Source organism: Diabrotica virgifera, chromosome 7 (assembly GCF_917563875.1).
Source record: "Diabrotica virgifera virgifera chromosome 7, PGI_DIABVI_V3a".
Taxonomy (NCBI): domain Eukaryota; kingdom Metazoa; phylum Arthropoda; class Insecta; order Coleoptera; family Chrysomelidae; genus Diabrotica; species Diabrotica virgifera.
Genome location: NC_065449.1, coordinates 105,403,406 through 105,428,677, shown reverse-complemented (window position 1 = coordinate 105,428,677; position 25,272 = coordinate 105,403,406). Strand labels below are relative to the sequence as shown.

Genomic DNA, 25,272 nt, shown 5'->3' with positions numbered 1-25,272 from the left:
ACTGCAGGTATTACTTCTTGAGATCAAAGTGCCGACGTGGAAGTGGTTTTTCTGGGTATTTGGCTGAGGATGCAAAAAAAGCTGTTAACCAAAATAAAAACAGCCAAAATCGAATACTTCGATCACATCTTAAGAAACAGCGAAAGATACGGACTGCTGCAACTGGTCTTGTAGGGAAAAATAGAAGAAAAACGGGGACCATGAAAGCGAAGTATTTTCCTGACTGAAAACTCTACGTAGGTACCTACGTGGTTCAACAAACACAACAACCACAAATGTTTTCAGAGAAGTAGGTAGTGTGCCGAAACGAATAGGCACCACAAGAAAAAGAAGGCAAATTGAAAATTTTTGTCTTTAAAAAAATCCGCTTTTCATGATAGGAAAACACTTCTTAGAAAACCATTATGTCGTGTGATTTTCAGAATAACATCTATTAATATACATTTTGTAATATTCATCCGGTATATTTTATCCATATCTACTGAGAGGCCACACAAAGTTTAATACTAATTATGAATAATTGCCTAGTGTTAGTTGTTTTTAGTAATTAATGTCAAGCAAATAAAAATATTTTGTTTGTATGTGTAGTAATTGAAATAATGCCACATCGTGATAAGATAGTAACAACTAATTCTGTAATTAATTACAAGTATTTCTTAGAATTTGCCACACACAGACTATTATTAAGTACGTATATTATCAATGTACATGAATGACCAACCGCGTCATATCCATAATAATAAGAGAAGTTGCTGTTTATTACTTGTCCACTTAATCCGTTAATAATGCATGTGCAGTACCTGAATTACATTAACTTTTCTCATAAGCGTATTTATGTATTTGATACATTATTAAGTTGCTTATAAAAATAGCAGTTCCCCTTTCCAACACATCACAAAAACAAACATTTTTACTAAAAAATCCTTTATGAAAAGGTATATTTATTTAAAAGACCCCTTTCGGGCTATATCACAGAACGTTCTCGGAATAAGAATTCCATCTTTAATGCTGCTACAAGGTATACTTGGTTATAGTATAAAATGGTTATAAAATTGACAATATATTCCATTGTTGCTAATAATATTAAAGGATGTTTAAATTTTAAGATGATTCATTTCAATGCAACGTAAAAAAACCAACTATGGGGTTGCTGGCCAGGAGAAAACCTCTCTAAACGGTAGCAACTTTGCCACCTAGATTGTGAATGGACATACTAGTACGTTCTTTAAAGCTAAAATATTGCAAAACCTCTAAATTTTAAAGAACCGCTTGGATTGACATGAAATTTGGCAAACACATAGCTAACAAGTCAAAGAAAAAAAGTGATATCGTGCCGATGTGTGCTTTTGCCCTGGGGGTGAGTTTCGCCCCCTTTTGAGGGTGAAAAATATTTGTTCAAAATAAGTCCGGAAATGGATAAAATGACTAATTCTAAGCAACTTTTGTTCTATAAAGTTTTTTCACCAAGTTAATACTTTTCGAGTTATTTGCGAGTGAATATGTTAATTTTTCTACAAAATAACCACGTTTTCAGACGGTTTTTTGCAAATAACTCAAAAAGTAAGTATTTGGTCGAAAAAAAATTCTTATCAAAAATATAGCACGTAAAAAAGTGAAAAACATGGTGTATATATTAGGTCATTATACCTAGTAGAAGCAGAGTTATAGCTAATGAAAAATAAGTTCCAGAGTTATAACAAATTCCAAATCGAATATTTTAACGTGCCATAACCAAAAAACGAAGCACTTTTTTGGGGAAAACTCATTTTAACTTTTTTAAAGTGTTTAAAAAATGCTTATTTTTGTTTTTTAAAACAAATTTTTAGCATAAAAAGTAAACAAGTTACGTTCAAAATAAAGTTGGTCCTCTTTTTTTTTGGTAAGAAATCGGGAAAATCAACCCCTAATTAGCATTTCAAATAAACTTAATTGTTACCACTTCACAAGTTTTTTACTCGCGTATGTATTGATCATATTATGATCTGTAGGTTTCATCGGTTCAAAGTCCTTATTTTTGAAAGAGCTGTAGTTAAAATTGCTTGAACGAGTCACTTATCACGAGTGTATGCAAATTTAGAAACACCGAATCTTAACCAACTTTTGTCTTATAGAAAAACAAAAAAAAATAGAAAATATTTAGAAAAGTAAAGCCGAATTTTTTTATTGTATAAGATTTTTGGTATCTCTAACAATTGTTAAGTTAAACATTAATTAATTGTTAAGTTAAAAAAAAACATTTTTTTCAAAATTAAAATTTTTAAAAATTTTATTTTAAAACGAATTTTTTTCAAAAATAAGCACAATCGACGAAACTTACAGATCATATAAACACTACATAAGCATAGTAACTTGTGAAGCGGTAACGATTAATTTCATTTAAGTTGCTAATTTGGGGTGATCTTCCTTATTTTTTTTTGCCAAACCAAAAGGGAGCTTTATTTTGAGCGTAACTTGCTTACATTTGATGCTAAAAATTTTTTTATAAAAACAGAAATAAAGCTTTTTTTAAACACTTTGAAAAAGTTGTAATGTGTTTTCCCCAAGAATGCTTCATTATTTGGATATTTCACATTGAATTATTCTATTTGGAATTTTTCGAATATGAACCTATTTTTCATTAGCTTTAACTCTGCTTTTGCTAGGTATAGAGACCTAATATATACACCGTTTTTTCACTTTTTTATAGACTATAGTTTTACTAAGAGTTTTTTTTTTTCGACAAAATGCTTACGTTTTGAGTTATTTGTGAAAAACCGTCTAAAAACGTGGTTATTTTGTTGAAAAATGAACATATTCACCTGCAAATACAGTAGAGCGTCGATAATCCGAACCCTGGTAATCCGAACGTTCGCTAATCCGAACGCAAAAAAATTATAAAATTAAAAAATATGATCGCGGACCAAATTTTTGGATTTAATATGACAATATGGGAAAATATGACCGCGGATTTTTGTTTTGTTTATGCAGAAATACATACAATATATTTGTTTATTATGAAGGTGTTCTATTCCTTGTAACTAAAACGTATGTACATATTATGTATTATTACGTTTATGAGCTTTGTATTGTATGTATTTTGAACATATGTTCGATAATCCGAACAATTTGATAATCCGAACTACCCCTGTACCAATTAGTTCGGATTATCGACGCTCTACTGTAACTCGAAAAGTATTGATTTGGTGAAAAACTCTATAGAACAAAAGTTGCTTAAAATTAGTCAGTTTATCCATTTCGGGACTTATCTTGGACATATATTTTTTCACCCCCGAGAAGGGCTGAAACTCACCCCCAGGACAAAAGCACACATCGGCACCATATCACTTTTTTTCTTTGACATGTTAGCTATGCGTATGGCAAATTTCATGTCAATCCAAGCGGTTCTTTAAAATATACAGCATAAACCGTGAAAGAATGTACTAAATAAAATTAGTTAGATACTGAAACTAGTAATCCAAAAAAACTAAACTCACACAAAAACTCCTTAAAAAGATAGTGATCAGACAGTGCTGGAAAGACTGAATATTGAACTCGAAATTGACTCTACTATAAAGAAGAAAAAACTTAAGTTCCTTGGCTACGTCTGTAGAGGCCCCAGATAGGAGTTCCTACAGTACCTAATGCAAGAAAAGGACTTAAAAGAATGTCTTGGTTGCGGTTCGGAATGATATCGGTCGACTTATTTCGTGCAGCAATTTCTAAAATGCAAATAGCCATGTTGATCAACAATCTTCACATGAGACATTAAATGCAAGAAGAACATAAAATGAAGATCATGTAATTAGTCGATGTTCTAAGAGGATATGATCATTGAAGAATTATTACTGCACATCTGCACAATATCATCATCATCATCAACCCGTACTCGTCCACTGCTTGACATAGGTCTCCCTCAGCTCTTTCCATATTGCACTGTTTTGTGCGGCTTGCATCCAGTTGCCGACAATACGGTGGTCGTCGTCTGCTCCGTAGTGCTTCTTCTCGTGACCTCCACTCGACAATACGTCTTGTCCATCGGTTGTCTGACAATCTGGCGACGTGTCCTACCCAATTCCACTTGATCGACGCTATTCTTTCGACGGCATCCGTTGTTTTTGTTCTACGACGTATTTCTTCGTTTGTGATTCGGTCCCTCAGGGAGACACGCAACATCTGGCGCTCCATAGCCCTCTGAGTTATGCGAATCTTGTTCACTACCTTTTTTGTGAGTGTTAATGTTTCCGCTCCATAGGTGAGTACAGGCAATACACACTGGTCAAAAATTTTCATATTCAGACATATGGGTAAGTCCGATTTAAATACATAGCTCCGTTTACCAAACGCTGCCCAGGCTAATCCTATGCGACGTGGGAGCTCGCACGTCTGGTTATCTCATCCCAACCGAATTTCATGTCCCAAGTACTTATAAGATGCAGTCTGCTCAATATCCATTCCATCAACAACAATATTACGATTTAGCACAAGATTAGTCAATATTTGCGTCTTGTTGATATTAATCTTTAGTCCGACCTCTAAGGAAGCGTGATATAACTTGTTCTACATTATTATTGTACCATCTGCCATCCATACGATCGGCTATAAGGACGATGTCATCTGCGAATCTCAAATGACAGCTTCTCTCCATTTATATTGATACCATATTCGTTCAGATCTGCCTTCTTAAAAGTGTGTTCTAAAAGGGTTGTGAACAGCTTTGGTGAGATGGTGTCTCCTTGCCTATGCATACAGAATTTATTAGTTTGTTGATCAAAGAGTCTTACGCTAGCCGTTGCATTGTGGTAGATATATCTTATCATGTTAGTGTAGCGATAGTCTATTCGGCATTCTGCCAATGCTTTTAACATTTTCTGCTGGTTTATGGTATCGAACGCTTTCTCGTAGTGCACGAATATCAGTGCCAATGGTTTGTTGTATTCCGCCGACTTCTCTATCAAGTTTTTTATTACCAGTAAGTGGCCGTTAGTGCTATATCCAGATCTAAACCCAGCTTGTTCTCTAGGCTGATAGAAGTCTAACTTAGTGTAACGAAAGAGAACTCTTGGCCGACCCCCGTATAACGGTAAACACCTCGAGAATGGCGTAATCGAATGTTCGAGTCGTCGGCGGTGAGGAGGAGTAAGTTCTCGAACGTACGTCACGTATGCGGAACAAGCTGATAGCTAGAGATGAGCGTCGATTGTTCCAGAATAACAACTCGCATATATAAATAGGACATATTTGTAAATAGAGTTAGTCTTAAGCTAAAGTTTGTAAAGTAAACTTGTATAAATAAATAATAAAGTCGTAAATAAATACCCCAACGCTCGTTTTTGTTACAATGGTGTCGGTGTTCGGTAAAACTTAGTACAGTAAACTTAGTGCGATATAAATACGTAAATTCGGAAAGACTTTTGGACTTTATTCGCCGGGAAGAATTAAAGTGCGTTGATTGTTCGGTATTCGGAAAGACTTTTAAGACATTTTGAAGAGTACGTGTGTGCCGACCAAAGATGTTGCTACAAGAACTGACCATAAAACAGCTCCGTGAACAATTAGAAGAGTACGAGTTAGACAGCAGTGGGACCAAGAAAGTCCCACAAGCACGACTCGAGGATGTCCTCACGAAGAACGGAGAAGACCCAAAGACGTTCCAATTCCAGTCAGCAGAACAAGCAATCTTATCGAAATTCGAAAGTGTTTCTCAAAAGATCGATGAAACTTCTATAAAGAACAACGAGAAACTTGAAGAAGTTAGTAGAAAAACCGACGAGAAATTCGAGAACGTTGCTAAAAAATTTGACGAGACTTCTCAAGTAATTAAAGAAGTTTGTAGACAGAGCAACGAGAAATTTGAAAGTGTTTCTCAAGTGATTAAAGAAGTTTCTAGACAGAACAACGAGAAATTTGAAGAAGTTTCTAGAACATTCGATAAGATGCAGAAAAGTGTAGACGACAATAAAGAAATGTTAGAAGAGAAGATCAAACAACTAGAAAGCATGATAACCGATATAAGAGTGCAACCGTCAGTTAATGCAGTAGCTTTAGATCCTGTACTGAAAGATGAACTACCGAGAGAAGAAATGTCGCATAATATGATATTCAAATTACAACCATTTGATGAAAAGTCTTCTTGGTCTATATACCTTAGACAGTTTGAAGCTATTGCGAACGCCAATCATTGGACCGAACAAGAAAAGGCTGTTTCCTTGACTGCTGCTTTGCGAGGTGATGCTGCAGATATATTAAGATCAATTCCTAAGGGTCAAGAAAAATGTTACCAGACCTTGTTCACTCGTTTAGAAAAACGCTATGGAGATGCCCATCTACAACAAGTATACAAAGCACAACTGCGAAGTAGAAGTCAACGAGCAAGTGAGAATCTGCAAGAATTTGAAGCAGATGTGGCTCGTGTGGTGAGGTTGGCTTATCCAGAAGTGCCAGACAGCGTTTTAGAAGAAATCGCAGTAGACACCTTCGTCAATGGGCTGAAAGATAGTGAACTACAGAAAGCTTTACGACTAGCAAGACCGAAAGATTTAGATGAAGCACTTGCTATTGCCTTGGAACACGAAGCAGCTAGCCAAGCTTCACAAAACAATCGAGTAATAACCGTGGAAAAGGGCAATAAGAGAAAAGATGAACGTTTGGTGGAAAAGGTACGGAGGGTGATTCGTGACACGATGCCGAAGAGACGCATGAAGAGGGCTGGAAGAGTTGGTGCAAATACAGATGCTTCCTCGATACGGCCATGCGGTGAAAGTTGTAATCACCGGCTTAAAGCAGATGATCAGCTTTGCCCTGTGAGACGAACTACCGTCGTTAATAAGCAATGGCAGCCCCAACAGTTACAAGACGCCCAAGAAGACGATCCATGTATAAAAAGAGTATTGAATTGGATGCGGCAAGGTGAGAGACCTAGTTCGCAAAACATTGATGCATGTAGTACGGAAGTCAAGGCCTACTGGAGCCAATGGAATTTCCTGGTACTAAAAGATGATCTTTTGTACAGAACCTTTGAGAACGATGATGGTACAGAATCGAAGCTTCAGTTGATTGTACCTAAAAGTAAAGTGTCAGAAGTATTGCGTCAGTTGCATGACGGTACATCAGGTGGACACTTTGGCATTACGAAGACTCTGCAAGAGGTTCGAGAACGGTTCTACTGGGTGAACTGTAAAGATGATGTAAGAAGATGGTGCCGGAAATGTGAACTGTGTGCATCCGGTAATGGTCCAGTTGGTAAAAAGAGATCACCCATGAGACAGTATAATGTTGGCAGTCCTATGGAAAGAGTAGCAATCGACATTGCAGGTCCATTTCCAGAAACCGATGCTGAAAATAAATACATCCTGGTAGCCATGGATTATTTTACGAAATGGACCGAGGCCTATGCATTACCGACTCAAGAAGTTGCTACCGTTGCAGAGGTACTTGTTAAAAAATTCTTCAGCCGATTTGGTGTTCCCTTGGAGATCCACTCAGACCAAGGGCGAAACTTTGAGTCAGCTCTTTTCCAAAACGTTTGTAAATTGATTGGTGTCAGTAAGACCAGAACAACACCCCTGCATCCTCAATCAGATGGGATGGTCGAGAGGATGAACCGAACGATGGGTAAACACTTGTCCAAAGTTGTATCTGAACATCAGCGAGATTAGGACCAACACATTCATTTATTCCTGATGGCCTACCGCTCGGCCGTAAATGAAACTACAGGTCAAACACCAACCTGCCTGATGTTGGGTCGTGGAGTTCGTTTGCCCTGCGACCTAGAGTTTGGCTGCAGACCTTCCGAGGAACATGTTGCAGGCGAAGAATACGTCGACCGCCTGAAGTTACGAATGAACAACATTCATGAACTTGCCCGACAACACATCCAGATAGCCAGTGACAGAATGAAAGATCAATATGATTCTCGATGCAAGAATGAAAGCTTCGAAGTAGGTGATCTTGTCTGGCTTTATAATCCACAACGTCGTCGCGGCTGGGAAGGTCCGTATGAAGTTAAGAAGAAAATAAATGACGTAATATACAGAATTAAGAAGTTGCCAAACGGTAAACCGAAAGTTATTCACATAAATCGTCTTGCACCATATGCTGGCTCAAATGAAACAGAAGAAGCACGAGTCCTCCAACCGGAGATTGAAGATGCCGCACAACCAAGTTTTAAGGAATTTATGTCAAATTACGCAGAGAGAAAGAGTGCTAGATTCGGCGTGACCACAGAAGTTCGGCAAGATCTGTTTAGTGTTTCAGAAAACGTCTCTCTAGCCCACTGTGTTGCCCAAGATCTCGAGATGACTAAAGGAATATCGTCCGTATTCAATAGAAAGTTCGGCCGCCTGGACGAGTTAAGAAATCAGCAGCCTAAAATTGGAAGAGTACTGCGATTGGAAGATGGTCCTGGATCTTTGCTGTATATGGTGACCAGAAAGTCTTATACGGATACGCCAAGCTACGAGAACATATGGCGTGCTCTAACTAATTTGAAGAAAATCGTGTGTAATTATGACATCAAAAATTTGGCTTTACCAAAAATAGTCCATGCAGTAGAAAATTTGGATTGGAAGATTGTGAGAAGCATGCTTGAAGTGGTCTTCAGAGGAACTGGTGTACAAATCACTCTGTCTTGCATGAACCTGAAGATGTCGTACCCTTCAAAGACAGTAGACTGTTATTTCTTCTTGAAGGGTGTATGCAGAGCTGGAGAGTCGTGTAGATTCCGCCATCCTGGGCCTTCATCTAGAGTTGCTGATCGGGACGCTCAGATCTTAAGAGGGGAGAAGTGTAACGAAAGAGAACTCTTGGCCGACCCCCGTATAACGGTAAACACCTCGAGAATGACGTAATCGAATGTTCGAGTCGTCGGCGGTGAGGAGGAGTAAGTTCTCGAACGTACGTCACGTATGCGGAACAAGCTGATAGCTAGAGATGAGCGTCGATTGTTCCAGAATAACAACTCGCATATATAAATAGGACATATTTGTAAATAGAGTTAGTCTTAAGCTAAAGTTTGTAAAGTAAACTTGTATAAATAAATAATAAAGTCGTAAATAAATACCCGAACGCTCGTTTTTGTTACATTAGCATCCAGTCTTTTTTTGATAATTTTTGTGAAAAGTGTATATATGTGTGATAGCAGACTGATAGGACGGTAGTTTTTTAGATCTGTTATGTCACCTTTCTTGTGCAATAAAACAATGACTGCATTGTTCCATTGAGAAGGGTTTTTCCTTGGTAAATGCATTCGGTGAAAAGTTTGGCCAAAACCTGGATCATTTTATTTCCACCTTGTTTGATTGTCTCGATCACTACTCCGTCATCGCCAGGGGATTTATTATTTTTCATTTTTGAAAGTGTCTTTTTAACTTCGTATGGTGTTACTTCTGGCATTAATTCTGATCCCTGGTTTATGATTTTGGGCAGGGCATACAACATTAATTTCCAAAGGTTTTCTAATTACACAATTTTCTGGTTCATAAATTTTATTTTTATTTAATGTCATTTTTTCATATCCCAGATATTTACTACCCTTAATACCCACTACAATACATCGCACTTGTCATTTATATTTCCAAAACTAAAATATTGGAAGTGTCAAAATGTACGTCCACAAGTTAATAGTCTGGATGGTCAACATGATTGAGGGAAAATAGAGAGATAGGGCTCACTAACGAGAGTCCATTTATTATTTAGGAGGATAACAAGCTGGAGTGCACCCCTGCCATTTAATGCCACGCTGGCTCCCAAATCCACGGGGAGACTCATAGCGACACTTATTTCATTGAATACATCATCAGATATATACACTTTTAATTGAAATGCAACCTCTACTTTTAAAGCCCATTTATAGGGGAGTGGAAAAAGTCAATGACGGAGATCTCAGGAATAAATAATTCAAACGATAAAAGCAGGCTTTTAACGCGTTGATTTATCAGTCTCTTATGGGGTCCATTTTATTTATGATTTTCCTACAATTCGAATCGTTTTTCAGATTAAACACGTTTTGTATTTTTCTATAATTCGAGTCGATTTTCAGATTGGACACGATTTTTTGAATTACGATTTGTTAATTTGTGAAAAATTAATCAATGCAGTTACCTATCGCTGGGACATTTTGCAAAGAATATTTTTCTAAGTAGAATAAGTAAGTATAATAGGTAAGTAAGTAAGTAAGTAAGTAGAATATTCGGTCAGCCCACCCCCGTTGCCCGTTATCCACTCATTACTACACTCTGCTCAGTTCCTACTAAACGCAAAACTTATGAAGAACAAAAAACTTTGATAGCTTCCTCTCCTATGGTAGCTGTAGCTTCCTCCATGGATGTCTTAGTTTTTGCGCTGAGTCCTCAGGGTTTTCTAACATTGTTGTCACGAGCTAATCGCATTGCTCCTATAGTGATCCTCTCCAAATTTAACATGCTCCTTTTCTAATTTGGCTGCACCGTACTGATGGCTACCAAATACAATCCTCCTCCTCAGTCGTTTCCTCATTGCTGAGTGTCGTGATTCCGTATAATACGAGCAACTATCTCTTTCCATCGGCTTCTGTCCTGAGCTTCCCTCATGCATTCATGGAATGTTTTTCCACTGGCTTTCTGTACTTGATCCGTCCATCGAGTAGGTGAGCGACCTCTACTTCTGCGCCCTTCAACGTTTCCCGAAATTATAAGTCTCTCGAGATTATCATCACTTCTTCTTGCAATATAGCCGAAAAATTTTAAGACGGTGGAGAGGCAAATAGAGAAAAGTCGAGTCTGAGTATTAAGCTCTGGGAGGATTGAGTGATTTGTTCTGTGTTCCGTCCATGAGATCCGAAACATTCTTCTCCAGCACCACATTTCAAAGGCGTCAATCCTTTTTCTGTCGTCCGATTTCATTGTCCATGTTTCGGATCCGTAATTAAATCTGAGAAAAATTAAGGCACGTACTAATCTTATTTTGGTGTTCTTCGACAAGGAGCGATGTTTCCAGATTTTCGATGATCGACGCATAACGTTTTTGGCCATACCTATTCTCCTACGTAGTTCTGTTTCACAAGATCCTGTATTACTGATGTAGGATCCTAGATAATTGAACTCGTTAACCACTTCAAACTGGTCTAAGGCTCCTGTTGTCTGAAGTGAATTTGAATAATTTATTATCATAATTTTTGTTTTTTGTTTATTGATCTTGAGACCACATCTATTGCTTTCGGCTTCCACTAGCTGCAGCAGGCTGGACATTTCTTTTTCGGATGCATTTATTAATCTTGTATCATCTGCATATCTGAGATTTGAGATCTTCTTTCCTGCAATAGAAATACCGCCATTCCATTTGCGAGTGCTTTTCTCATTATATATTCCCCATAGAAATTAAAAAGACTTGGAAATAGATAAATACAATCAACTCCCGTTTATTTGCGAGAGGTTTATCCGTGGGGCAGATTATGCGCGACTCTGTAGATGCTTTTTTAATATTAAACAATTTGACTTAAAAGGTTTTTGGAAGTCCTTTTCTATTCTTGACTCTACGAAATCGCATCTGCGTGGGAGTCTGTAAAGACTTCAACAATTGTGAAGTCACGTACCAAACATCGAAAATTATATCAAACCAGCAGTTACAGAAGGTGAAAATGAACTACCTGTCCTTGTAAGTTTAATGAACACAGCTCCTGGGGGAGAGAATATGAGGGAAGGAAGCCTGCCAGAGTAGTTAGACTGCGACGCTACCTGGCCTGGATTTGAGCATCTAACGGATGAATACAACCTAAGAAAATTCTGAGGAAAAAACGAGGACAGTGATGAAGAAGAGTAGCTTGTACCTGGTGGACAAGTGACTCACAAAGCGGCCTTGTGTCACGTGAATGAACTTCTAGAATGCCTAAAGGGACGATGCGCTACTCGCTAAAAAACTTATGCCTGCGTAAAGTGCAATGTAAAATAAAGAAACACTTCCTTTTTAAAACACTTTTCAAAAGAATCCTTTTAAAAAATGTAAAAATATAATTGTAAATTAAACCTTTAGGTGAAACTATCTTTTTATGTTTTGCATTTATGTATTTGACGACTTCAAGTTACGGCTTATCCGCGATTATCGTTATCCGCGACAACCGTGCCACTCAACCCCACGGATAAACGGGAGATGACTGCAGTCATACGTATTATGGTAGGGGAGCCCAAGCGAGGATTTTTGCAGTTACTCGAGCGCGTCAGATTATCATATGGTGAGAAACCTGGTACCCTGCAGATGTACCTCTACCATATATTGGCTTTTAACACAGGGGAGTTCGTTAAGGGGGGCCCGAAAAACAAAATATATCCTTAAAAAACTCGAAATTGTCAGATTAAGATAAGGTAAGTTAAGTACATTCGAAAGAGTGTATATTTAAAAAATCTGACGATTTCAGCCGGGCGTAAGGAAATGGGAGAGTCCCAAAGTTTCACAAGAAAAAACGAATATTTCGCGAAATGAATGACAGATCGAAAAACTTAAAAATACGTGCTCAATATTTTTTAAAAATCTATCGAATGATACCAAACACGACTTACCACGGAGAGGGGTGGGGGGGGGGGTAAATTTAATATTTTAAATACGAATCCCGCGATATTTCGCGAAACGAACATCAGATCGAAAAACTGTAAAATACACTTATTTAATATCTTTGAAAATCTATCGAATGGCACCAAACACGGCCCCACACGGAGGTGGGATGGGGTTACTTTAAAATCTTTAATACGAGCCCCCATTTTTTATTGCAGATTTTGATTCCTTATGAAAAAATAAGTAACTTTTATTCGAAATATTTTTTCGAATTATGGACAGATGGCGTTATAATCGGAAAAACAATTGTTGGAAATGGAGAATTAAATTAAAAAATGGCAAGCGTCCACTAAAATGGAAAACGTTACTTACTTTTTTTGGTTTCAGGACCCACTCTACACAACCCAATAGGTCCTCAAAGCGCTCGAGTGACTGCACATTTAGCATTCTTTGCTCCCCTACCATTAACAGTTGCCTTCCATCTATACACATATCTACATATTTTCCTTTTTGTTTTGTTTTCCTTGTTTTTACAAATATCAGTGTATAGGTATGTTGATTGGTTATAAAAACATTAATTTGAGCCGTAATAATTATGACACTAACTTAATTGAGACATATAGGATCGAGTAATATGTATTAATAATTATAGGTGTTATTAGCAAGTTGCGAATTTTTATAAATTCATTTAATAAAATTTGATTTATTGCCAATTACTATAAAATATACACATTGGTAATTAATGCAATTACAAAACGAGCATACACTTTAAGTGTTGTGTTTGATATAGGTATTAAACAATCAATGTATTTATTGTTTAATGAATGTATAACATTTAGAAAAACAAAATTATTACTTTGAAGTTTAGACAAAATAATTGGCTCAGATTCACTAAAGAAAATGTTCCGTCCTCCCACACATATTGTTTTAAATATATTGTATTATTATTTTGTTTTTACATTTAGTTTTAATTAAAGTGTGTGTGTGTATTTACTTTCCGTAACATAATAGAGAGATATCGCAAAGGCTAGCGTTAATACCGTGTCAAGATGTAAATAAAGGATACCGGTCTATTTCAACACAGGCATCAAGAGAGTTATCGCAAATGTTCTGGGGCGGGGTTTAACGTTATTATGACAACCGACGTTTGGGATAAAATGTAACCTAGAAATTAATGTTTTTTATTGAAAAATGTTTAACATTTAATAAATGTTTAATGTTTAACCAACAATAAATATAAATAATCAGTATAAAAATAATATAAAATATCTGAATAACTAATATCCTAACCACAAAAAGTAGTCTATTGTAGACAAAATAAGAACACACGTGTTTCTCAACACAGGAAACAAGATGATTCACAGGTTTTACTTTATAAAATACGTATTCTATAAATTATTTTTATGTTTCATCCCAAATGTCAAATTAGCGTTAACGTTATTACGTATAAAATAACGTATTCCGCTATTAGCCTGTGATAAAAATTCTTTGCGATATCTCTCTATTATCTGGTGAGGATACCGCATTAGTATACTTAGGAGATGTTTATAAAACATCTATTTAGCCCTGTACTGATTGACATTGGCCAGTATTCGTTTAACCACGCTGAGAGGAGTACTTCAGTTTTTTACATAAATCAGTACTCAAGTGTAAGAAGCAAGACCACGAGATTCCACTGATTCCAGAGTCTAGCGCGCTGGAGAGAGAAAAACAGACTACCAAATGAAAGGTAAAGTAACAATAAAATTTTATATACGTACAGAATATTCAATTAATTGGTACAGTTGCATTTAACTACATTTCGTCATAAAATATAAAATCCAGCACCTACAAATATTTGGCTTATGTAAATCCTATTGTTAATTAATTACATTAACATTACTACAAAAAATATTAAAATTAAGATGATTAATAGCTAAAGAATAAAATGAACATAGCATAAAGAAATACAGAAAAGGAATAATCCCATAGAATGTGTAAAGTTTGTACGGAAATATATGTTAATAGAGATAAATAAAAATTTCAATGCATGGATGACTTTATAGTTGGTGTTCTCCAATAAACGTCTCCAATAAAAGTTTAAATGTTATCACATATTCCTTACAATATCATCATAATTAAATAAAGTTCCTTGCTCAAACCCTTTAAAAGAACAATACGGAATATGCGCACCATAATATCTATTTTGCAAAAATATGTACCCAACATCAGTTGATGATAGTACTAAACACAATTTTTAGTTGATAAACAATTTTTTATGTGCAAAAAGTATTTTTGTGAAAATTAGCCATGAGGTATGGATCCTGAAGTTTTAATACTGCTGCATAACTACTGTATATACATATATTATAGGACCCAAATGATATAAAATAAACACCACCAACGATTTAATATAATCAATTCATAAAAGATATCTGATGGGCAAAAATATTACAGCCGATAAGATAGAGCACAATGGATATATACGGTTTCCCTATAATTTATCAAGGGATAAAGGACTCTTATGATATAATAACAAAGTGAACTTACCCATTAAATGGATATCCTGCGAATGCTGTATCGTAGGGGTGATAAACTGAGGGGTAGGGCCAGCCTGCAGCTCCTGTCGCTAGATTTTCTTTCAGTTCTAGACCGGCAGCCTGAAAAAGAATAAGCTTATTATATTTATAATGTATTATAATGTATATATGTAGTATGTACATACTACATTCTAAATTAATAAACATTTTTTTCCAAAATTTAGAAGAGCGAAAATATATTTTAATACTGGAAACTGACTAATGAAAAGATAAACAACGATCTGACCAAGTTCTATCGTAGTCCGGGTAATGTGGGAGCACTGGTTAGAAAAATTATTCTCATTCCATATTTTGCAAAATCTTACTTGAAATGATCCCGTTATAATAAAAGTGCATGTTCCCAAGTGAAAAGGGTGGTCAAAAATAATTGAAAAATTTTTTATTTAATTATAAAATTTAATTTTTTGTGCCCAGTAAAAGTTTTTTAGGTTAACATATTTGGGTCTAGGACGTTTCATCGCCGCCAGTTCATCGCCGCCAATTCATCGCTGGCCGATTCATCGCCGGCCGATTCATCGCCGGCCGATTCATCGCCGGCCGATTCATCGCCAGTCAGTCAATCGCTATTTATAACTGATTTATTTCCGAATTTCCGAACAATTTTCGCCAGTTACATTTATTATTTATTTTTAATATTAATTAGGAATTCTAGGAAATGACCTAACCTAACCTAACCCAACCTAACACTACATAAATTTGAACATATTATTTCTACAAAGGCCGTTTAACACTACAAATTTAGTACTATTTAGTATAACATTTAGGGGAAGTAGAAATAGAACAGTAAATACAATAATATTTTTATCTGTTTAATTGACATAAGTTTTGAACTGAATTTAACGTCGTGTCGAGTTATCTCCCATAATACAAAATCAACTGACTAACTGGCGATGAAACGGACGGAGATGAAACGGACGGCGATGAAATGGACTGGCGATGAATCGGCAGCATCGAAACGGCAGCGATGAACCGGCGGCGATGAAACGTCCCATTTCGACATATTTTTAGCAAAAAATGCCTACTACCTTTCCCTAAAATGCGTCATTTTCGAGTTATAAACAATTTAAAGTTCAATAAGGAATCGATTGAAAATGGTTTTTAATTTGTTTCAAAATTGTTATAAATAAATATGTTCCTGTGGAAAAGATTGTGTAAACTTTCTACTGTAATGTTTTAGTATCATATTCTTTCGATTAAAACAGAATTTAAGTTATTTAAGTTTAAGTTGAAGATATCGGCTACCAGCTTCGGCTACCAAACTACGAGTCACACAGAGAAGAATGGAGAGGTCCGTTTTAGGAATGACTCTGCGAGACAAAATCAAAAACCAGGAGAAAAATCAGGAGAAGAAGAACAAAGGTAACTGATGTCATCGAAAGGATGGCTAGACTAAATGGAGATGGGCAGGACACATAGCCAGAATGACAGATAAGCGATGGACAAAGAGGTTATTGAAATGGAGACCAAGAGAAGACAAGAGAAGCGTCGGTCGACCGCCTACAAGTTGGACTAACTATTTAAGAAGGCTAAATAAAAACTGGATGAGAGCGGCGCAGGATAGAAGGGGTTGAAAACAAGAGGAGAAAGCCTATGTTCAGCAGTGGACTTTTGAGGCTGGATGATGAACGTTGAAATACAGATGACAAAAGTCAAATAAATACTTTAGTTTGACAAATGGTTGAATTAAAGAAACAAATAAAACAGTAAATCAGTAAAGAGGTGGTGGTTAGCGGTAATTATAAATCGAATAAAACCAATATAATATTTACTAGATCAGGACTTAACTTTAGTTAAGGGAAACTTAATAATTTTATTTAAGCTATAGTATGGTTAACAATTGACGATATTTGGACAATAACTCTAAAACAGCAAAAATAAAAATCCCTTTGTAGCAAAAATTAATAAACCGGTTGTAGTATATCAAATTAAATATATTATACACTGCGGCACTGCGTTTATTAAAACGTAACTGAAGAAAGATAGTAAATTGAAGTTCGAGTAGTCGTCCTAATACTGAACTAGTACTTACACAGGAGACAACGATATGGTTATGAATTTGCTAAAAATCTAGCAATTGACATGCTTTTTAAAGTTAACAGATACAAGTAACTTACAGTAGTTGATTTCGCCTCTTAAAAATTCACTGCCTTCACACTGAATTACTAATTTAATTACATTAGTATTCCTAAAAATAAATAAAGCGGACGGAGTTTAGTTTAGGAATTGATTTGAAAGTAAATCGAACAAGTTCGTCAGACACAGACTGTCTGGTCCCGAAGACACCCACACCAGAGGTATTTGTCTTTCTTCAGAAAATTACTAACATTCCTAAGAAATTGTCAGTGATATATGGTCAAAGTTTCTCTTCCCATCAAAATCTAGTAATTTAAAAAGGGTACTAAAATTTATTAGAGAAAGTAAGGTGTGTAACATGGCCAAACTGTTTAAAATCCACAACCTTAATCTGGAGATAAAAGTAAGGCTCCTACGATGCTATATCTTCTCAATATTATACTACGGGGTTGAATCCTGGACACTCACTGAAGCGATGGAGAAAATACTTGAAATTTTCGAGATGTGGCTATACAGGCTAAGGATATCATGGACGGACAAGATAACCAATGACACCGTATTACGAAGAATGTGGAAAGAAAAGAGGTGACATATACCATTAAAAGGAGAAAGTTAGAATATCTCGGGCACATAATGAGAAACGGCACTAAATACAGATTACTGAAGGTAATCCTTCAAGGCAAACCTGGTTAATAAAGGTATCAAGGTTAAAGAACCTGAGGAAATGGTTCTGCACAACAACTAATCTATTCAAAGTATCAGTTAATAAAATAATTATATCCAGAATGATCGACAATATTCGAAAAGAATAGGCACCAAAAGAAGAAGATGATGTGTATAATTGGAGACGCTTTCAAATCTACCTCCGCGGTGTAAAAGGGTTACCTTTTCTATACAATTTAAATTTCTGAAGATGCGACAATCGTGTTACGCTTAACAAGATGCGACAGTCGTGTTAACGCAGGAGTAAGCAAAAAGCACTAACATAAAAATAATTTCAATGCGCATGGACATCCCGAAAAATTATTATGATATTTTAGCATATTCACACGAGTGACGTCATCTATCTAGGCGTGATGACGTAATCGATGTTTTTTAAAATGAAAATAGGGGTCGTTTAATAGCTCATTCGAAAGGTTATTCAATTCTCTATTCAGTAATGTAAACGTTAACATAAATATTTATACAGGGTGTCCAAAAACAATTTTTTTAATTAAATTAATTGACAAAAAGAAGAATGTATGTAATTTATTTAATTCAAAATACTTTTTACTGTTATCAGAAAACAGAAAAAAATGTTTATTTGAAAAATAAACATTGCTTTTCGCTTAAATTCAATATTCAAGACAGCTCCCGCTGGACACCTGCTTTTTGGAAGTTTGAACATTTAATTTAAGCGAAAAGCCAGTGGCGAAGCGTCCTTGTAACCACTGTTACCATTGGTAACAGTTACAAATCTTGCAAATAAATATTTTATGACTACTACGAAGTAATTCCATTTATATTTTTTACCAACAGAAATACTTGTTAATAGTACCTAATTCAGTAAATACCCAACTAGACGCACGAAAATATTGGCGAGATATGTGAATCCATGACACGTTATCATATGCCGTTACCAATACTGGCACTGGTAACGGTAACGCAGGAGAAACCTCTATCGCTCGGGACTAGCTCTGAAAATTTTGAAGGACCGACGGGTCTAGAGACGGCGCGCGGGCACGCGGTGCATATCAGTATTGTTACCATTTTGAAGATTGGTAAAACGTTGGTTTAGTACCTCTTATAGATTACAGTGTGCGTGCATTTAAACATGGAAGAGTGTTACTACGTATTGCGTAATTGATCAACTACTTGAAAAGTCATTCTACTTGTATATTTTTTTATATATTATTTTAAAGAAAAAAATGATATTATTGAAAATGTAAGAATTAAAATATAAACAATAGTTTTCAACATATGTTCTTTTTTCTACTTGTTCATTTTTTTATGTTAATTTTATGGTAGAATATGTTTAGTTTGTTTATTGTTTATTGTTATACCTGTTACATATACATAATTACATACATCATACATATAATTTGGGAATAGTGATTTGTTTATTTTATCCCACAGGATTGAAAACAAAAACTTATACTTGGGAGGTTCAAAATATTTTTTTAAATAAGATTTTTTTACATCTGGTTTTGGTAACACTTTAGAAAAAGTCACGCGTCGCCACTGCGAAAAGCAATGTTTATTTTTCAAATAAATATTTTTTTCTTGTTTTCTGACAGTAGTAAATGTATTTTGAATTAAATAAATTACATACATTCTTCTTTTTTGTCAATTCATTTAATTTATAAAAATTGTTTTTGGACACCCTATATATATAATGATGTTAATGTTTATATTACTGAATAGAGAATTGAATAACCTTTCAAATGAGCACGCGACTCCTATTCTTATTTAAAAAAATCTTTGATTACGTCATCACGTGCAGATGGATGACGTCACTCGTGTGATATATATGCCAAAATATCATAATTTCAAAATAAAAATCGACCTGTTTCGGTATTTCCCCGTAAAGTTGCTGGTTTACGAAATAACGAATTTATTCCTTTCATTTGCACCATACTGTAACAACGTTCAACACCGCTTTTTGTACGTATTAAAAATGAAATAAATTTTAAAAATAAATATTTTTTTAACTCCCTCTGTGGCTCAGTGGTAAGAGCGCCTACCTTTGGATCGAATGGTCGTGAGTTCGAATGACCCTGGTGAGTGTCAGAGATTTTTCGTTTATTATAAATTAATAAATAAAAATAGTTTCTGTCCTTGTGGGATCGGTACTCATCGGAGGGACCGCAGACGTTCGGATACAATTAGCGTCTCTTTGCAAAGACAATGACGTCGACTTTGCAAAGTAACAAGACACTTACTCAACACACATACACTACACATTACTCCCCCGAGTTAGTGATAAGTGATAAGTTATAGTCTAAAAAATAATTATGAAATTGACTGGCCAGTTGGTTGTGAAAACCAGTGCCAATAAAACACAAAACACACACAAATTATATCGCCTTAATTACATACTAAGAGTTAGTATAGCAACGATTACTAATACCTTTTTGTCGATCTACATGTCAAGTGCGAATAAAGTTAACCTATGAACTTATTCAATTAATTTAATGCATGCAGGACAAATTTGAATATAAAATCAATATTGTTTTGTAATGAACTCATCGACTCTTAAGGAATGTATTAGACTATTGTACACGACTGTTTGCTATCTTTCTAGGTACTTTATGATTTATTTAACGGAGAACGTAGAGACGTAGACTATACAGTGATCAGCGCGCTAATAACCGGCAAAATAACGCAAAAGATGGAAAACATATTATTAATTTGTGAGATAAAAAGGGATGAACCTAGTAGAGGTGTTAAATTTAGTGATAGTAATTTAAAAATTGACATTATATTGATTGTTTCCTACCTTTGCCTCATTAAATTTATTTCATTCGAAGTACCTGGCCTATTTTCTTGCCCAGATATTGTACTAAATTTTTTGTTTTCTCTTTAATTACCTTTCGTTAGTACTAACTAGTCGTGGTGGTCAGTAAGTAAGAACAAATTGAATTGTTAAGTCGTTTCCTGTAGTTATCAAGTGTCGCCAAAAAACGCCGGTTTCAGTTATAGTAAAAAATAAATTAACCCTTTCTCCCTCCTTCCTTCACCTTACTAATAACTGAAGACTTCTCGACCTACCAGTTAAAATAAGGTAAGAATTTTTTTGTTATTATTTCCATACAGTCCGCTTTAAATTCGATTGCGTAATAGACCAGCATAGCCCAATCGCCACCCCATAAGTTTGGCCTTCTAGCCGGATCGTCTTGAATCAATTTCGTTGTTGCTTTGCCGGTTCAAGATCTGATCTATCGTATTTTCGCATTGGATAAATTTATTTAAAATTATAATTGTAATCGGTATAGTATATTTGTCGTGTTAAAATCTAATTAAATCGTAGTGTACCCTTTTTTTGTCGTGTATCGAAAAACCTTGTTCTTCGGTCGACTATAGTTGGAACATTGAATTCGTGTTTTTGCTTCTGAACCCATCGCTTAGTGAAATCGATTTTGATTAAGTAAATATATTTGATTTGGATATTTTGCAAACCTAAAAATAATTTGTTTGGATTTAGTTTAATAAAATTTTAGTAATTGTTGAAAAAATATATACACCTAACTACTATTCTTGACATATTTTGGGTTTTGTTCCATTTTATTTCTTCATCATTGATAATTTTTTGAAAGAATTTCAATATTTATTATTAAACATGCCTAAAAGTCAAAACGAACTAAAATTGGAGCGATTATGCTCTAAACGTGAAACTATCTTTCGTAGGGCTCAATTATGTTACGATGCCGGGTCGGCCTTAGAAAAAGATCCAGAAAATGCCTCAAAAATGCGTAACTTTGCAGTTAGATATAGTACTTTCGAAAAAACTCTATCAGAATATGAGGAAATTGTTCAAGATATCGTTATATTAAAACAAGAGATGGAGCCAGATGCTGGCGTTGCATACCATACGCATTTAGATGCATTTTATGATCTCTACTCCAATATTGAATATTTAGCTTCATTATTAATAAATAAACCTGCTGTTTTGAGTAATAATCCCAAAAGTACTAATAATTCTACTATTAAAATGCCCAAATTTGAATTAGTTAAGTTTGATGGTGAAGATATATCTCTGTGGCCTGTTTTCTATGAAAATTTCAAACAATTTGTTCATAACAAAATAGAATATCCCAAGTCCGATAAGCTACAGTATTTGTTGAGTTGTATTTCCGGGAAAGCCTTGAAAAGCTGTAGCTCAATAGAACCCATTCCTAATAATTATGACATTATTTGGAATATGCTTGTTGAAAGATATAATGATAAAAAATATTTGTTTAATCTCTATATGGATCGAATTGTTAATTTTCGCGGTTTGCAATCTAATAATCCATCATATTTGGAAATATTTTTGGAAAAGTTTGATACTAATGTTTCTGCACTAAAACGATTAAATCTTGATAATTTAGATGACCATATTTTAACTTATTTAGCTATGTTAAAATTACCACAAGATACCATAGATTCATTTGATTTAATAAGAAATAATAATGATTTACCCGCTTATGATGATTTATTGAAATTTTTACGCCAACGTAGTAAATCTCTTATTAAAAATGATAGATCAAGGAATTCCAAAAATAATTTTTCGTTTCAAAAACCGAACAAATCGTTTCATTTGCAAGAACAGAATACGTATTACTCCATAGATTGTGTTGTTTGTAAAAAAGGCCCACATTTAATTAAAGACTGTAAGCACTTTTTAGGGCTACCATTTGAATCCAGATTTAAATTAGTGAAGGAAAATAATTTATGTTTAAATTGTTTTTCTTCAAAGCATCGAGTATCCAATTGTCCGTCAAAATTTTCTTGTGTTGTGTGCAAAGCTAGGCACCATTCCAAGTTGCATAAGCCAAATACTACTCGGCCTAATGAGAATGTTCCATTTCCCTCCACTAGTACTGAGCCTACCTCTGGTTCTTCTGATAATCCTTCTAGTTTACATGTCCGCCATTCTAAAAATATCCCAAATGAATCAGAATCGAGTTCTGTTAGTCTGTTTGGGACAATAATGGTTAAAGTTGTTGATAAATGGGGTAGTGCTCACAAGGTTAGATTTTTGTTAGATAGTGGTTCTTCTGCTAATTTTCTTACTTTTGATTGTTCCCGAAAATTAGGCCTAAGTTATTCGAAATTAAATTTGACAGTTTCTGGTATAGGAGGATCAACCACCCCGATAGTAGGTAAAACCAACATTGTTATCTTTTCCCATTTTGATAAAAAAATACAATATCCTATAGAAGTGTTGCTTATAGACACAATCTCTAATAAGTTGCCAGATCAACCAGTTGACAAAGACTGTATTAACAGTATAGAACACTTGAAATTAGCTGACCCGAATTTCTTTTTTCCTGGCAAGATAGATGGTATTTTAGGCTTATCTGTCTTTTCAAATATCATTGGTTGTAATAGAGTGTCATGCGAAGATTCTCTATCAGCTATTGAGACTAGTTTAGGTTATGTAGTCATGGGCTCAGCTGCACCAAATTTTGAAAAAATCCACACATATTTGTCTTTCGTCTGTAACCCTTTGTTGAATTTAGATTCCTTGGTCGAAAGAACGTATGAATTAGAGGATTTGCCCACTGTTACTAATAGTTCATCAGAAGATGAAATTTGTGAAAATTTATTTTTAGAAAATGTATGTAGAGATGCAGATGGTAGATACACAGTTTCATTGCCGTTCCAAAATGATCCTAATGTACTGGGTGATTCTTTTGTTCTTGCTAAAAATAGATTGTTGTCCTTAGAAAATCGCCTAGCACCAAACCCAGAACTTAGAAAACTTTACTGTGATATCTTTCAAGACTATTTAGACCAAAAGCACATGAGTTTAGTTCCCATTCAAACCATTGATTCGTTGTCGTATTATATTCCCCATCATTGTGTTTTTAAATCAGATAGCCCTTCCACTCCTTGTAGAATAGTCTTTGATGCCTCTATGAAAACTAGTAAAGGACCGTCATTAAATGAAATTCTTTATAAAGGTCCAAAATTACAAAATAATCCTACCACAATATTGTTGAATTTTCGTCTTTTTCCAATCGCAATTGTCGCTGATTTGAAACAAATGTATAGGCAGGTTAAAGTGGTTGAATCTCATTGTTCGTTTCAAAGAGTTTTGTGGAGATTTGATACCAATGATCCTATTTCTATTTTCCAATTAAATACTTTAACTTTTGGAGTAAAAGCCTCACCATATCTTAGTCTCAGGGTAATAAAACAATTATGTAATGACGAATCTAAAAGTTTTCCTGATGCTATCATCCCAATTTTAAGAGATATGTATGTAGACGATTTTATTAGCAGTTTTCCAAATGTTTCTGAAGCTATAGTTACACACACTCAGTTAGTGAATTTGTTTCAAAAAGGTGGTTTTAAATTAACCAAATGGATGTCGAACTCGAACGATCTACTATCGACAATCCCCGAACCCCTTCAATTGGTCAAAACCAAACAATTTGATAAGTCAGTCTCCAAAGTGTTAGGATTGCAATGGGAAGAAAAATGTGACAATTTTAGTTTTGGGTTAGAAATACCCTCATCGACCCGTTGTACAAAAAGAAACATGCTCTCACTTGTTGCTCGTATGTTTGATCCCTTGGGATTCCTATCTCCTATAACCCTCTTGCTTAAAATTTGGATAAAGAAACTTTGGACTCTAAAGGTAGATTGGGATAGTACCGTACCAAAAGAAATCGAAATAGCATGGGAAAAGTTTCAAAATGAATTTCATGTCCTATACAAAATGCAAATTCCACGCCATATAGCAGTTACACCTAATTCGTCGTTGTCTTTTGTAGGATTTTCAGACGCAAGTGCTGCTGGATACGCAGCCATTGTTTATTCCAGGGTTGTTAATTGTACAGGTCAAGTTAAAGTTACTTTACTGTACTCTCAATCTAAAGTATCTCCAATGTCTAAAATAACTCTTCCTCGATTAGAGCTTTGTGGAGCGCTTCTTCTCTCAAAGCTTCTTTCACATGCTATTGAAACTTATTCTCCTAGACATAATATTGATAAAATTTTTGCCTTAAGTGATTCCATGATTGTATTAAATTGGATAAAGTCCTCAGAGAAAAATCTCAAAATATTTGTTCAAAATAGAGTTGTTACAATTCATAAGATGGTTCCGTCAGAGTATTGGTTTTTTGTTCCTGGAAAGGAAAATGTTGTTGATTGCGCCTCTCGAGGTTTGTTTCCTTCTTCGTTAGTCAACCATTCCACATGGTTTACTGGTCCAAATTGGTTACTGTTGGAGCCAGAATATTGGCCTATTCAGTCTGTCAACGGACAGGAAATTATGATTTGTGATTCTGAATATAGATCACAAACCTTCTTTGGTAATGTCACTCGTGTAATTTCTCCGCTGTATACTCTTATTGAATATTTTTCCAGTTGGTCGAAACTTTTAAATTCCACAGTATACGTATTGAGATTTCTTAGAAAATTGTCTTTAAAT

General features: G+C 35.1%; 1 protein-coding gene across 1 annotated transcript in view; it reads right to left on the bottom strand.

Annotated features, from left to right (window-relative positions):
- LOC114330659 (homeobox protein caupolican) overlaps positions 1-25,272 on the bottom strand; it is a 260,203-nt gene that overhangs the window by 97,625 nt on the left and 137,306 nt on the right. The window contains exon 3 of the mRNA XM_028280065.2: positions 15,028-15,137. Coding sequence (XP_028135866.1) covers positions 15,028-15,137 — 110 coding nt within the window. The remainder of the gene's footprint in view (positions 1-15,027; positions 15,138-25,272) is intronic.